At 45.4% G+C, this 15,193-nt stretch overlaps 1 protein-coding gene across 2 annotated transcripts in view; it reads right to left on the bottom strand.

Annotated features, from left to right (window-relative positions):
* Positions 1-11,201, bottom strand: part of MBOAT2 (membrane bound glycerophospholipid O-acyltransferase 2) — a 124,258-nt gene extending 113,057 nt beyond the window's left edge. For both annotated transcript variants that reach the window (XM_080916037.1, XM_080916038.1), the window contains exon 1: positions 11,070-11,201. In XM_080916037.1, the coding sequence (XP_080772163.1) occupies positions 11,070-11,144 (75 nt within the window). In that variant the 5' untranslated portion in view covers positions 11,145-11,201. The remainder of the gene's footprint in view (positions 1-11,069) is intronic.
* Positions 11,202-15,193: the final 3,992 nt, after the last annotated feature.

Here is a 15,193-nt window from a genome sequence, read left to right as displayed (position 1 = left end):
AAAAAAGAAACTGAGTCTTCAGAAATGAACCCCCCCCAATACATGTCAAAAACCTTAGCAGACACACAGCTCAACAATATTGAACACCACACTCTCTACTTTGATGAATATATCACCATCTCTACTTGCTAAAGCCCAAGGCTGTGATACCAAATTCTTATGCAGCTTTGACGGTATTCTCTAAGGACAAAGGACGACAGAAGGACTGCAATACCAGCCCCCAGGATTGTTATTTTCCACTAAGGAGCCCTCAACTATCTCCAGAGGGTACCAAGTGTCCCTCCCTCCCCTCACACACAAAAAATCTCTGTCACTTCTATTCTGGGGATCCAGCTACTATGAACAGCTGTGTCAGACTCAGTATTTAAAAGGCATGTTAGCACTCGACTGTGAAGCAGCCTGTGGATTAGACTTAAACTCCAAAGCCTGAAAAGTTACCACGTGATAAAAACCCCCTGGCTCCAAATCAATATACATTCAAGAAAAACTAGAAATACCAACAACCGCTTGTAAGACAACGAAGGCCTTTCCAGATAGTCATGAATTTCTCACTAGCTACACATTTTTTAATGCCTTATTCCATGAGGTAGTTTTGACAATACTTAATAAGTATAAACACCTAGATTTACAAATGAGTAAAAATAATAATCAAGGTACAATATCTGCCCTTCATTTTAGTAGGATATTAATTTCCAAGATGAAATCCAAGAAGTGACCATTTCAGCCAAATGCAATTTAACTGGAAACTTTCTGGGGTCAACTCAGGGTTTGATTTACAAGACAGTGACCTATGGGGGCTGCTCCCCAATAGTCACCAGAGGTCCTGCTGGCTCTGCTTTAGTGTTAATCCACTTTGCCAAAGTTTCTAAACCTCAGGATACAATAGCACACTTCAGAGTGGACTCACAATATAAACTGTAACAGAAACTCGTAATTCCAAGTAGTCATTTAGCTAAATCTGATCTAGATACATTTTTGGGTCTTAAAGTGAGGAAACATAAAATTATTACCCAACATTTAAAATCATACTTCCATTGAAAATCCAAATTTCCAGCTTCCCTTTGAAAAGTCAGCGTTGGCATCAAGCCAACATTCCTTTGAGGCAACCATTAGCTGAAGTGGGGAGGGGAGTCCTATTCCAGCTTGGTATGCATCGTTCCAGACAGCAGGCCATGTGTGCCTAGGGAAAGCGGGTGCACTGGCAACCCCACTCCTGTCAGCTCTCTGGGTACTTGAAGTGGGAGTGGACAATGGGATGAGCCATTACATTTAACCCCTTGACCTGGTCATCTTACAGGGACACCAATCACAACAACAACCCCCAGAATTTGCCCTATTCTAGTGTCAAGAAATCTTCTATCCCTAGTTAACATCTAGAACTTCACCATAGGTAAACACGTATCCTGAAACTTAGTATTGCATTAGATGTGTTCTACTTAATCACTGACTGAGCACCTGCAGATGTGTAGTTCTGAAACTAATGTCAGGACGAGGAGAGCTGGTCAGGGTGTGTGTTAAATCTGGTGGCAGCCACCTGCCTAACGGCTGAGCAGAACTTTGCCCACACCCCAAGGGTACCAGTTAGTCTGTTTCCTTTGGGATGATCTGAAAACATCTTCCAATACCTCAGCAGATGTTAGCCACACTAGGTTTGCTCTGGACAGGACAGGATGACAAAAACAAGTGTTGTAGAGGACCTGGACATTACACCCAAAGGAGCCCTTTTAGAGAGTCTTGCTGTATACAGGCAAGGGACACCAGAAGGGACAGTATTATGATCCTTACAAAGACAACTATGCAATATGAAGGCCTCTTTTGTCTCAATCCCTAAGTTAACACGTTACTAAAGCTTCTCTTCCCAAGCAGTACGATCCCTTAGCTGAGAACATGACAGAATTATAGTTATTCTTGGCTCCTTTCTTAACTCATCTTCAATGTTTTTTGCCTGTCTTCAACCCCTAGTTCCTATTGGAAGGAAATTTAACAATTGGTCAAAGGGGCTTATGCCCACTCACAGAGATCTTCTGAGCTGCCCCTTAAGAATCCTGACGACGAAGACACTGTCTAGTCCATACTCTCAGAGACAGAGGGCAGCTTCCAGCCAGGAAGCGGAGCTACCCTTTGGGGAGGGCAGAGAAGCTGCTGTGGTAGATTACTGGGAATGTCCTGGACACAATCAGTAAGACCCCAGCCTGTGCCTGGTGGGGACTCTTCTTCTCCCTGCCCACTTCCTCTGGGCTGCAGTGTTGTGAGTGCAACAGTCACTACATGGCCTGGCATGCCGCCTGGCATACACTTATCTAAAGGATAGCTTAAAGGGTTCTAAAATCTCCAAAGGCTACACTGAAGTCAAAACCTGGTCCCCAAGCCCCATGAAAGAGAGCTGAGGAAGTTAATATGCCCGTGCCCTTGCTCTTGGCTTTACCTGCTTATATCTATGATACCCACCCACTCTTCCTAGATGCAACCTACTGTGTGCCCCTGTATTATTGACAGTGAAACTGACCCAGGCGTGGTGGTGAATGCCTTAAATCCCAACATTCAGACAGCACAGGCAGTCAGATCTTTATGAGTCTGAGGCCAACCTGGTCTACACAGTGCGTTCCAGAACAGTCAAGGCTACACAATGAGACTCAGTCTTAAGTGGGGGGAGGGGGAACCAGGCCATTGTGGCACAAGCTTTTAATTCCCTTGCTGGGAGGCAAAGGCAGGGCAGGTCTTCGAGTTCAAGGCCAGCCTTATCTATAGAATGAGTTCAAAATCAGCCAAGGCCACACAAAGAAACCGGTCTGAAGAAAAGAGAAAGGACTGGAACACTGAAGCTTACAAAGATAAGCAGCTTGCCAAGTGTACAGACACACAGACGTCTAAGGCCTTCATTTCACTTGGCCCATACTCCCTCCACACAGGAGGGTCCTGAGCAGGAGAGGTCCTATCCTTACAGAATAAGCCAAGTTAAATGTTACAGGCGCCACAAGAGCAGATTCTAGGACTCGCCTAAGGCTATTTACAGAGGCCTTGGATTACAAGGATGCTGAAGACCCCTAGATCAGGAGAACCCCTCTAAAGCCTGCTTCCTAGAATCAGAAGGAAGCCATCTTTGATGAGAACCAGGGGCTAGGAGCCTGGGAAGGCAGAGCCAGACCTGGAGGACTCAGAATGGAAATGATAAGGATTAGAAACAGCTCCAGAGCTGAGAGGCAGACGGAGGACAGCTGTGTTTCTTCTCTGGGCACTTTCTGAGGCATTGGCCTCATTACAGAGGGGCTCCGTGGGCCATGAAAGACAGCTCTCTAAAAGGGGGTCCATGTTATCAGTCCACCAGGAATGTTCACAGCCTGCTGACAAAGCACCACACATACTTCAAGTGTTTGTGTATCACCAATAGATATTACACATATATACAAGAGGCCTAAAAGAAAAGCAAGGGGCACAAGGCATCCTCAGGAAGATGCAGGCCTTAGATAAATACTAAATACTTTAGATAAATACTAAAAAGGTTTGCCAGACATAAAAGGATGCAGGGAATTTGTGGAAGGAAAAACAATTATTTCATTAAAGCAAAGAGTTAAAAGAAAGATGAAAATGTAGTATGGAGTAAACTGAAGTTTTACACAGTTGAACTAGTACTAGCATATCAGGTGAGGATTGAACTCACTCACCACATCCACACACACAGCTCTGGATCCAGCTGGAGGGCACATGGGTGCTGTGGAGGGCGAGGCCTCCAATAACCATCCTTCACAGGTTGTAGGCCTGACCTTAGGTCAGTGTTTCCCAGAGCATGCAGGGACAATGAATGGAGTATGTCCTCTCCCTAGGCCTCCAGGAAGACCAGTAGGCCCAAACCTCACATTCAGGAAAGACACCAGAACCAAACTTCTAGCACTTTCTACATATAAAGCTGCACATAGCCATGAGATAATGTGGCAGGACTGACCAAAAGAAGACACACACTCTATTCGGCCAAAATACTGTTCCATGTCAGGGTCACATGGCCTAGAATGCACCGTGAATCATATTTTTAATATTCCTATGATTATCAACCATTAAACTGCGCTGTGCATTGGGAACTATGCCTTGTTTTGTTAAAGACTTTAAAAACACTCTCTCTTTTTTTTTCAGTTCTGGGGATCAAACCCACAGCCTTTTGCATGCTAGGGTAGCCTTCTACCCTTAGGCCATACCCTAAGCTCTGCTTCTTGGTTTGTTTTTGTTTTGTTTTGTTTTGTTTTTTTGTATGGGCATGTGCACATAGGCACCAGTGGAGTCCAGAAGAGAATATTGGATCCCCTGGAGCTGAAGTTATGCAGGTTTTGAGTCACCAGATATATGTGCAGGAAAGCTAGCTCAGGTCCTCTGGTACAGCATGTGCTCTCAGCCACTAAGTCACCTCTCCAGCCCCATAGGCTGTATTTTTATAACCTTTAGTATTAGAAAGTACCTGAAATATTTGACCCAGATCTCTACCTCTGGTGGGGATGGGAATATTGGGGGGGGGGTGTCAAAATAGACATCACTTGGCCCTCATTTCCAGGACTGGGAAGAGTCAGGGAACACCTATTTTTTTGAAACAGTCCTGTACTGGCTGGTTTTGTGCCAACCTGACACAAGCTGGAGTTATCACAGAGAAAGGAGCCTAAGTTGAGGAAATGCCTCCATGAGATCCATCTGTAAGGTATTTTCTCAACTAGTGATCAATGGGGGAAGGGCCCAGCCCATTGTGGGTGGTGCTATCCCTGGACTTGGTGGTCATAGGTTCTATAAGAAAGCAGGCTGGGCAAGCCAGGGGAAGCAAGCCAGTAAATAACATCCCTCCATGGCCTCAGCATCATCAGCTCCTGCATCCTGACCTGCTTGAGTTCCAGTCCTGACTTCCTCTGCTGATGAACAGCAATGTGGAAGTGTAAGCTGAATAAACCCTTTCCTCCCCAACTTGCTTCTTGGTCATGATGTTTGTGCAGGAATAGAAACCCTGACTAAGACAAGTCCCAAGTGATTTGGACCCAAATGGTCAGACCACACTGTAGCACTGTGGTGGCAACATGGAAGCTGTGACAGTTTAAGCAAGGAAGTAACAGGTGAGTGCTGCATTTCTCCAAGTTTGCCAATGGATTTGTCTTTAGTGTCAGAGACAGGGCCCGAGGACAATGGCTCTTAAGAGTGAGCAGTAGGCTGTAGGAAGATGGAGACTCAACTACTCTCCCCCAGTGTAGGGAGGAAAGGAGACTAAGAGAAGGTGTGAAGCCACCTGGTCGAAGCTCCTCCTCCTGTGTCTTCGGGGCTGAGAAGCAGCTCAGCAGCAGATCCACTCCCGGCTGCCCTGTGCCCATCCTCTGCAGCAGACCCAAAGATGGGAGGAAAGGGAGAGGTGCCGGAGGTGCCCCCACCCCTCAGACTCACTCTAGGTTGAGTCTTTCAGCTAGAGACCTCAACTCTTTCCACCGTGCCAAACCCCAGTTCCTCGGCCACCCTCTTCCTGGGGCGATGCCTCTCCCTTCCTCTTGCCCCTGTACTCACAGTGCAACTGATCTGGGAACCATGTTGTTCCCTGCTGCTTTCCACACGCCCACCACATCTTTCCAAGCACGTAAGTCTCTCTTGTTTCCTAGTTCAATCTGTCTCCTACCGGAGCCCAATGGATACATGCAACAGCAGGCAGAACGCACGTGTCAGCAGTCTGCCAAATCTATAATGCTCCTGAGGTTCCAATAAGGAATGGGTCGTTTTAGATGAGATCAGCAAAAGGCCTGTATGTAGGTGCACTAGGACGGGATGGGAAGGGGGGGTGTCCTGGGTGACACCTATAAATTAACAATTCTAATCGCTGGATCTCCTGTACGCAATTCTAACTCTCTACACGTCAACTTCCCCAAGCTCTAAACTGTGACTAAGGGAGGGCTTCATTCCTCAACAGCATTAAATGATCTCTCTTCTGAGGCTCACAGATGCGCCCTGTTTTGAAAGAAACACTACGAAATTTGATCCTGGGCAGAATCCCACCTGTTAAACCGGACTGCAATCGAAAACTGTGTGAGTTATTTTGAGTACTTCAAGTAAGTCAGCCACACCCCAGCGTAATAAACAGAGACTAGAACTGTGTGCACCTAGAGAGGCAGGGCCATCAGAAGGGACATTATTAACTCACAAAGAACTCTGAAGCAATAAGGAGGCAGCAAAACACTTTTAACTCCAATTCAATCCTACTTCAATCACTGTGTAGATTAAAATTAAAAAAAAAAAAAAAACTTGACAAAAGCTTCCTCGTTTCCTTCCCTAAGAAAGTTCTGAAGACCAAGGATGCAATTCTGAAAATCAAAATACAAAATGTAAAGAGTTTCGTAATCAAGGAGAAGCTGTGCATCAACCTGGAGCCAGGCTGTTATACTGTTTCATGATAATCTGAGTGCATAGTGCTTATTAACGCTAACTTCACAGAGGAGGAAATCTGGACTTAAGAAACCACAGGAGAGCTCAGTGTGGTGGCACATTTGATCAGGAGGCGGAGGCAGGTGGATGTCAGTGAGTTTGAGGCCAGCCTGGTCTACAGAGTGAAATCCAGGACAGCCACGACTACAGAGAGAGGCAAATGAACGAATGAGCAGGCACAGTAACTGCCCAAGAGCAAGCAATGGGCACAGCAAGGCCTCCACCCTACTCAGGGAACTCCAAGCCAGTGTCACAGACTGGCACTTCCTGTTAATGAAGAGCGCCAGGCAGGAGGATCTGGGGATACTCCATTTAACAGCATTTCCAGAGCATAAACCTCCTTAGCTTTAGGTTAAACTTTGGGCAGCTTCAAGTCTTGACTACTGAAGCTGCCTCAAATTATCTGCCCACTTTCTTCCCCTAACTTTTGATTTATATCCCTCCAAGTTTGGGGCTTTTTTTTTTTTTTTTAATCAGTTAATCATTTTAAAACACAGTGTCATGGTATTTTAAACTAAAGCCAGCGCACACACACTGTAGGAAGTGGCATTTCTACAAAGTGACATTTCTAAAGCTGTCAATGGACAAGGTGATTCCAGGCCCACATGCCTTCCCGATTGGAAGGAATCTTCCACAACATTCTGTCACTGTGTCCGGGTTCTTGTGACGGACCCTTACAGGTGTAAAAGCGGTCAGCCCGTCGGTGGATAGATGAACTCAGCTCCATCTGCAGATCAGAGCTAAGCCTAGAGCATGCAAGCCCGGCTCTCCTTCCTTATTGTGTTCATCTAGAAGACCTTCCTTTCAATTCCTTCATCTATGAATGGAGTCAGAGTTCAGACCTGTTGGGGGACTTAATAAGGTCAATCTTTTTTTTTTCTGGCCACAAAAAAAAAAAAAAAGAAAGAAAGAAAGAAAAGAAAAAAAAAAGTCTTAAACTAACTCTTCCCTAAAATGTCACCTCTTTGGTTGTCTATGTGAGGGGGAAGGACACTTAAGAGAAAATCAATAAATAAACTGTCCAAAGAGGAGCAAAGATTTCTTAAGCCTTCCCATTCCTTTCTCTGTTACACACATGAGTGTGTACACACATGCATACATATACACACATACATACATAAACATACATAGCATATAAGCAAATACATACAAACGCACATATACATATACACATATACCTTCATGCACATATAATATACATTCATACACACACACACACACACACACACAGAAGTTGGGTTCCCTATCCCAACTCACAATCACCAGCATAACAATATTTGAAACTCTGGAAAGTTTTTATCTTTTCTCACCTTCACTGCCAAAAGGTTCAGTTCTAAAACAAAGATACATCCAAAGTATGTCTCCCACATTAAAACTACAAAATACACTGACAGTCTAAGCAAAGACTTAAAATCATTCCCTTGGATATATATATATATATATATATATATATATATATATATATGAACTAAATAGTTCAGGTTTGAATTCTGACTTTCAGAGGTGTAAGGATCCTATTGAATGATGTAGAATACACGGAAACATTTCCCAAACTCTCAAGTGTTGGGCGTTATAGTTACTATTGGACTTTGAAGGCTTGGTAATGTCTAATCTTTCTTCCCCACCCATTTCTTTCTCCTTCCTTCAAACCTTTCAAAACACCATCATGAGTTTCTCCCTGTCCCAAGAGTTGGGCACATAATCTATAAAACAATGACTCCTGTGTCAAGAGGGTGTTGTTCATGGCTCATCTCTAACCAGTCTTACATACGAGCTATTTACTAGTTCCACAGTAGTAATTGCAGCATCATGGGACGTGAGGAGGGAGAAGTGGGGTGGGGGGTCACAACTAGAAAGCAATCTCGTGATAACTCAGAGTAAGGCAAAGCAAATACAATAGATGGTAGAAAATGTAGGAAAAAATATATAGGTTGATCATTGTGACATTATTCTTAGTTTCACTTTGGTACTTGCCCTGGAGTCTAAAACCCTACATCAGCAACTTATAAGGAACAGAAGCCCCGTGATATGAAGACACCTGATCTCTCCTGGGACCCACACAATTGCTCCTTTTCTTTGACCCAACTGGTCCTCAAGATGGTTCCTCTCTCAAACACACCCTCCACACATTCCGTCATCGGACATCCAGAATTATACTAGAAATGAAGTCACTTGGCAAGCCTAAAGAGCACGGGGGCCAGGTACTTCTTGTCTTAAAAGATCTCACGCCCTCCCAGATAGCATTATTTCAGGCTTTAAGGACTAATGTACACACTTCAGCACCTCAAGGTCATGCCATAATTCTTAGTAAAGATAACGATTCGGAAGCCTAAGGCAAGGTCTTCAGTTCCTTAGCCTGACAACACATTTCTTCCTCCTGCTACTTCAGCAGCAAGGGCATTAGGTCCTGCCTGTGCCAAGTCAACACAATAGTAAAAAGTTCACATTTTATTGCTTCCTAAAACAGCTGCTTTTATAATTTCCTAATTTCTCTAAACACTGTAAATTGGCACACACCACACGAATACACAGCAAGTTATAGTTTTTCACTTCCTGGCTTCTTTTTTCTTTACTATGGAATTACATCATTTGACTACAGCCAAGTCTTAGGCTTTCTTTCAACACGGATTCAACTGTTCACGTGCTATAAAACATTTCTGATTGGCTTAATTCTAAAAATGCCTAATTTTACAATGTTAATTACTCCAAGAGCATCATTATGAAGATCCTTTGGTATTTCACAGAAATAATTATTGCTAAGATAAGTACAGAATGTTTGGATTAATCCCAATATCTTTTTTTTTTTTTTTTTTTTTTTAGTGTAAAGAGTTTTGGGGGTTTTTTTAATCATATAATATTCTTAAGAGTTGCTTACCACAGAGCAAAGAATTGTATTACACAAATGGCCATATAAACTCAGTGCTCTACAGACTTCCAGTGTTCCCCAGAAGAGGAGGAGTATCTAAGAAACTAGCCAAGACCTCTGGCTGATAAAGAAAAGTCAGTCTTCACTTCCCTTGATCTCCTGCTCAATTCCACAATGAACTTTCTCTGGATTGCTGAGTTGTTTAAAGGAAATTATTTGATATTAGATTACTTTTAAAAGTTATGATCCTTTATATAAGTTTTAAAGTATCAGTATAATAGGGCTATGACAGAACACACAATCATCTGCCTCACCAAAAGAATAAAAAGGTACAACCCAACCCTCTTTGTTTCTCATTAGCAAGAAAAATTTTTCGACAGATCCTGCCCTGCATGCACTGGTAGGCTGGCAACAACCTATTTAAGTCAGAAATGTAACACACCTAAAGGTCATGTGCCACAGTTCCATTTAGGAAATAGTGAGACTCCTCCACAGGACGGAGATCATCCAAAGCCTTTGACTATCATCAACTTTAATAAACAAAGACTAATTCAGTGAATTAAAGGAATCATTCCACTTGGGGCAGTAATAATCTATTAACATGACACACACCACAATTGCTGTTTAAGCTGTGTCCAGAACAGGTATTATTTCACTATTAATCGAAAGTCACGAGTGAAATGAAGAAGTCAGACCTGAACACCAGGCAGAACTGTTTAGCCCTCCTTCGAGGTAATTCAGTGTAAATAATGTTAAACACTGAAGCACAAAGCATCGAGCACAGTGTTAAGCTCAGATGTCACCTCCAGCTTAAGTCCAGAGAGGAATTTTGTGTTCTAAATGAAAACCTTAAGACATCACTAGCAGCTAGTCAAGCTGAGGACATCGAGCCCGTATCCTAGAGAATGTGCGAACACCTCCAGATCAAAAATAACTTCTAAAGCACAATTTCTAAAGTCAATTACCTTCAGCCCTGGAGCTAGACCAACTATCTAATCATGCCCCACCAACAACTTTCTCAGACCTCTCTCAGGACATACTTCCAAAGTTCCTTTGCTCAATAAAAATGGCGCTGCTTTCTCCATCCCAATGCTGTTGGTTTCTCAGTAATCCTGAGGCCCTTTAAACAATCAAATTCGACTGGCCTCATTTAAATTGCCAGCCTTCCCTAGTGTCAAATGCTTCTCTGAGGGTAGGGTGAGGGGGCAGGATGGCTGCTCCTATCCACAGCTGCAACTTTTTCACCAGAAACCCTGGCATCATGAACTCACGTTGACTTCTCTTCATAACCTGTCTTCCCCCAAACTGTTGCCTCTCCGTCTGTTGAGCCATACTTCAATGCAAACTGTCCTCAAGTGCAGGACAGCCTAAGCCTCATCCATTCACACCGTGTCCTGGGCACTCGGCACCCAGACCATCCTCAGTCTCTGGCGCCGATAACCCGCAACAGTCCCAAGGTCCACCGGTCCGAGGACTCCCGGGTCTGACGCCCGGTGTCCGGGCAGCGACAGCATGCACACGCGCACGTCTGTCTAGCCCTCCCCGGCAGGCTGTCGCTGAGCCTCCGCCCGCGCCCACCCCCGCCCGGGCGGCGATGGGAGGCTGGGTGGGCACAGAGACACTAGCTGGAGCGACAGCAGAGGGGACAAGGCCAGCCGCGCGCCCCCGCCCCGCCGGGCACAGCAGCCCCGGCCCCAGCCCCCACCCTGCTCCAGCCCGGGTGGCACCGCGGCCGGCAGAGGCGGCCAGGGCACGACGCCCCGGACGCCGGTACCTGATCGATGGGCAGCTGCACGGCGTTGCTGAGGGGCTGCAGCAGGGTGGAGCCCGTGGTGCTGGTGGTGGCCATGGCCGGGCCTCGGCTCTGCGCCCGCCCGCTCCGGCCAGTCGCCACTCGCTCGCACTGTGTCGAGCTACGCCAAGGATGGGGATGCAGCGGCGCGCCCGCCCCTCGGCCGCCCGCGGTCGGAGCAGCCGCGCGGGGAGGGGCAGTGGGCGGAGCCTCTACACCCCGCCTACTGCATGTCGCCCCGCCCACCCACCCCAGCGGCTCCTTCACGCCGCCTGGCCGCCCGATTTCCAGCAGCTTCCAGCGCCCCCTCCCCACCTCGCGCACTCGCGCGCCAGACAGCCCCGCCGTCCAATGGCGTCACGGAGCCCCGACTTCCGCAGCCAATCAGAGAACGCTGGTCTCGCCGCGCCCCTCCCCCGTGCTGTGGACCCCGGAGAGGGGCCGAGGCTCGACCTGGGCTGTCGCTCGAGGGCGGTCGAGAGTCCAGCACGCTGGTGGGGGCGTGTGAGGGCGGCTTTGCCTCCGCCTCTGCTTACTTCCTTTCTCAGGAATGGTGGGCGCCGTCCCCACCCCTCACTGGCAGTGACGGTGGACAACAAAGGGGCTCGGGGTGGCGGCCAGACAAAGGGGGGATTTGGAGGGTTGCAGCGCCGGGGGAAGTTGAGAACAAAGCTAGGGGGCTGGGAGCTTCAGGGAGACGCTCTTCAAGAACCCAAAAGCTGAAAGTGCCTTTGTCTCCCGTGCTGCCCAAACTTGCGGAAATTCGGGTGGTCCTGCCTCACCCGCCGCCCACCTGGGCCTGATGCCCTCACCGCGCAGCCCGCTGAGAGGGAAACAGGTCGGACCTGGGCAGCGCCCGAGGGAAAGCCTGGGTAGCCGGCGGCCAGCATTGAAAGGCCCCGCCTCCTCAAAGGAAAGGCTGCTGGTAAGCATCCCTTCTTTAAGCATCTCTACCAGATGTGAATTCTTCTGGGTCCACACCTTCCATTCCCGGAGGGCAGTTAGTGTGTCGGCCCTACAAATATGTGATTTCTTACCATGGGCAACACCTGGAAAATGCCAGCATCGTCCTCTCAAAATCCAAGGCTTTGGAACTGGGAGATAGAAATAACTTAATATTTAAGGGAGGCTTAAATGTGCTGCAAACACTGATTTTAAAGGTAGACTTATCAGAGTCCCCCAACAACCATGTGAGGCAGGTATTGTAACCATTCTCAATCTAGCAAGGAAATTGAATTTCAGAAAAATTACATAACTTAACCAAGAGCTAAATGACAGTGTGTGGTGTTTGTAGGAGGGGAGGGGTGAGATCCAACTAACTTAGCCCCAGTTCTGACCTCTTAAAGACAAGGCCCTCTTCACTCTCAAGCTTAACACCCGCTCCAGAGTAACCATCAGCTACTAGGTACACCACTTCCTTAAGGACCATTCTAGAGTCTTCAGTAATAAGAGCACAAATAGTGCTTCAGGAAGGCTGGCTGTGGACTCAGCTGTCTGTGAAAAAGGACTGGGATATTCTAATATTCTCCGGGTGGACAACTGAGTCCTAGTGATGTAGCTTTTTAGTTCACAGAAGATAGAGGATGGGAAGGAAAAAGAATTTTTTTTTTAATGAGGTCTTTCACTCTTAATATTGTGTTCCAGCTAGTTGGGAACAATTAGAAATCAAACCTGCCCAGTAATCTACTTGCTAAAATAGCCCCAAGTCAGGGCCTCTGTATCAATATAACCCTGGAGGGTGGACCGCTTTCTGTCTGTCTGTTTCTGTCTCTCTCTTTCCTCCACTTTAGGGAAGTGTAGAGGAAATGTACAGGTGGCTGAACATACCATTTTAAAACCTTAAAAAGTGGGTGTTAGAAACATATTACAACCTAAAGTAGGCAGCATAAGATCCTAGAAAAAGACAGGACATAGTTTCTATTGGGGTGACTCCTTTAATAGAGACCTGACTCGGGTTTTAACCTGTCACCCCTGGCCCTAAGGAAAGCAGGCAGAAGTAGTGGTGGAAAGTCAGAAGAGGACTGCAATCAAAATGCTACCTTGGGATGATGGAATTGAGCATTTCAGCACATCTTCGGGTAGTGATGTTCACTTTAAATGGGAAAAGTAGGGCAGTGGACAAGCTGTATGCATAAGTAAGCATACCTGCCTTCTGGTCAACCATTATCTCAGTTCTGGTTCTGAAAAATGGCCCTCGATGAGTCCTTTTTGCTTGGTAGGACAATCAGGTCACTTTGGGGTAATGTTATGGGATGAACTCTCTGCTAGGCTCTGTGTTCCTGGAGTCAGTGATGCCTGTGGAGGATTAGGACTAGGACTGGACACAAGCAGACAAATAATATTTAAGGGAGGCTTAAATGTGCTGCAAACACTGATTTTAAAGGTAGACTTATCAGAGTCCCCCAACAACCATGTGAGGCAGGTATTGTAACCACTCTCAATCTAGCAAGGAGATTGAATTTCAGAAAAATTACATAACTTAACCAAGAGCTAAATGACAGTGTGTGGTGTTTATAGGAGGGGAGGGGTGAGACCCAACTAACTTAGCCCCAGTTCTGACCTCTTAAAGACAAGGCCCTCTTCACTCTCAGGCTTAACACCACTCCAGAGTAGCCATCAGCTACTAGGTACCACTTTTTAGGAGGTCTGGAACAAGACATTGTAAAAGCTGAACAGTTTATTGTGCCTTCAGCCTTGAGTGGAGATGAAATCATTGTTGCCAAGGTTCAGATACTCTCTGAATGATTAGCTTACTTACCTGTAGCTTTAAGCAGGATCCTGACCCCAAGTAAAGGAGCCAGATACAAAATGAAGGTAGAGGTGCCAGGCTTTCCTCCTGCTTTTAGTTTCCTTGTGTTGACCCAAGTGAAGAAGAAGCACTTTTTAGCAGACACTGTCTTTTAGGTACCTGTCATAGCTTTACGAAATTATTTAAATATCTAGAATGGGAAAGTTTGAGCCATGTGAGAAATTTAATGTTAGTATAAGTCAAATATCTTGGCCTATTTAATAATAGCTTAGATTTTTAGTGTCATCAGATCCAGGTTTTATTTGGTTTGGTTTGGTTTGGTTGATTTTTTTGTTTGTTTGTTTGTTTGTTTTGGTTTGGTTTGGGTTGTTTTTTTTTTTTTCTGTCTTCCACTATTTATTACCCAGTTTTGGAACCTTCATAACCTCAGTTTCCTTACATAAGAAAAGAAGTAATAATACTGTGTATGAAAAGCTTTTGTGTTTGTTACATTGTAACGTTTGGAAACTACCACACTGATTAGAATTCTCCATAGAAATAGACCAAACAGAATACATAAAAGGATGTGGAAGAAGGTATGTTACAAGGAACCGGCTTGAGATGATGAAGACATAGAAGCCTTATGCAGAGCAGTCAGGAGTGCATGTGGTATGTAGTTCCAGTCCAAGTGCCGTGGCCTGAGGAGCAGAGGAGTTGTCACTACTTCAGAATCTGAACGACACCTGCACCAGTGTTGACAGAATTGTTGACATGGATGCCCCAGCACAGTTTCCTTCCTCTACCTTGGAGGTTTCTTTCATTTCAACCGTGATGTCTGCCCACACTGAAGAAGGCAGTTTCCTTACAGTCTGCCAATTCAAACGCTAGTCTCTTCTATAAACATCCTTATAGGCACATTCAGAAATACTGTTTTACTGTCTGTCCAGTCCTCCACCAATCCAGTCAGGTTGATATGTTAAATTAACCGTTCAAGAAATTCAGTGTAATTCTAAAAATGAAAAATGTTTCTCTCCTATGAAAACACTGCATCTAGATTTAACTGACTTGCAGTATATGCATGTATTGAGGCATCAAGTGGTATACAATAAATATAAACATTTCGCCAACTACACCTTAAATTTTAAAATACTCCATCTTTATGTCTTTAATAAGAAAACTTTGTTGAGTTAACGTTCTGAGTTAACAACTAGTGCTGAGAATATAAACTGAATAGAGGCCTTCCCTCTGGTATCTGCTAATTTGACTAGGAGCCTTTAAATGAGAAAGAACTGAATGAGTTATATGTAATTCTTCATTGTCCTACCTCAGATAACCAACCTATGAGAGCAATACCTATGGCCCTAACTCCTAAAAATAT

The sequence above is a fragment of the Micromys minutus genome (genome assembly GCF_963924665.1).
Source record: "Micromys minutus genome assembly, chromosome: 1".
NCBI classification, from domain to species: Eukaryota; Metazoa; Chordata; class Mammalia; order Rodentia; family Muridae; genus Micromys; species Micromys minutus.
Note: the sequence above shows the minus strand (reverse complement) of the source record. Positions and strands in the feature narration are given on the sequence as shown.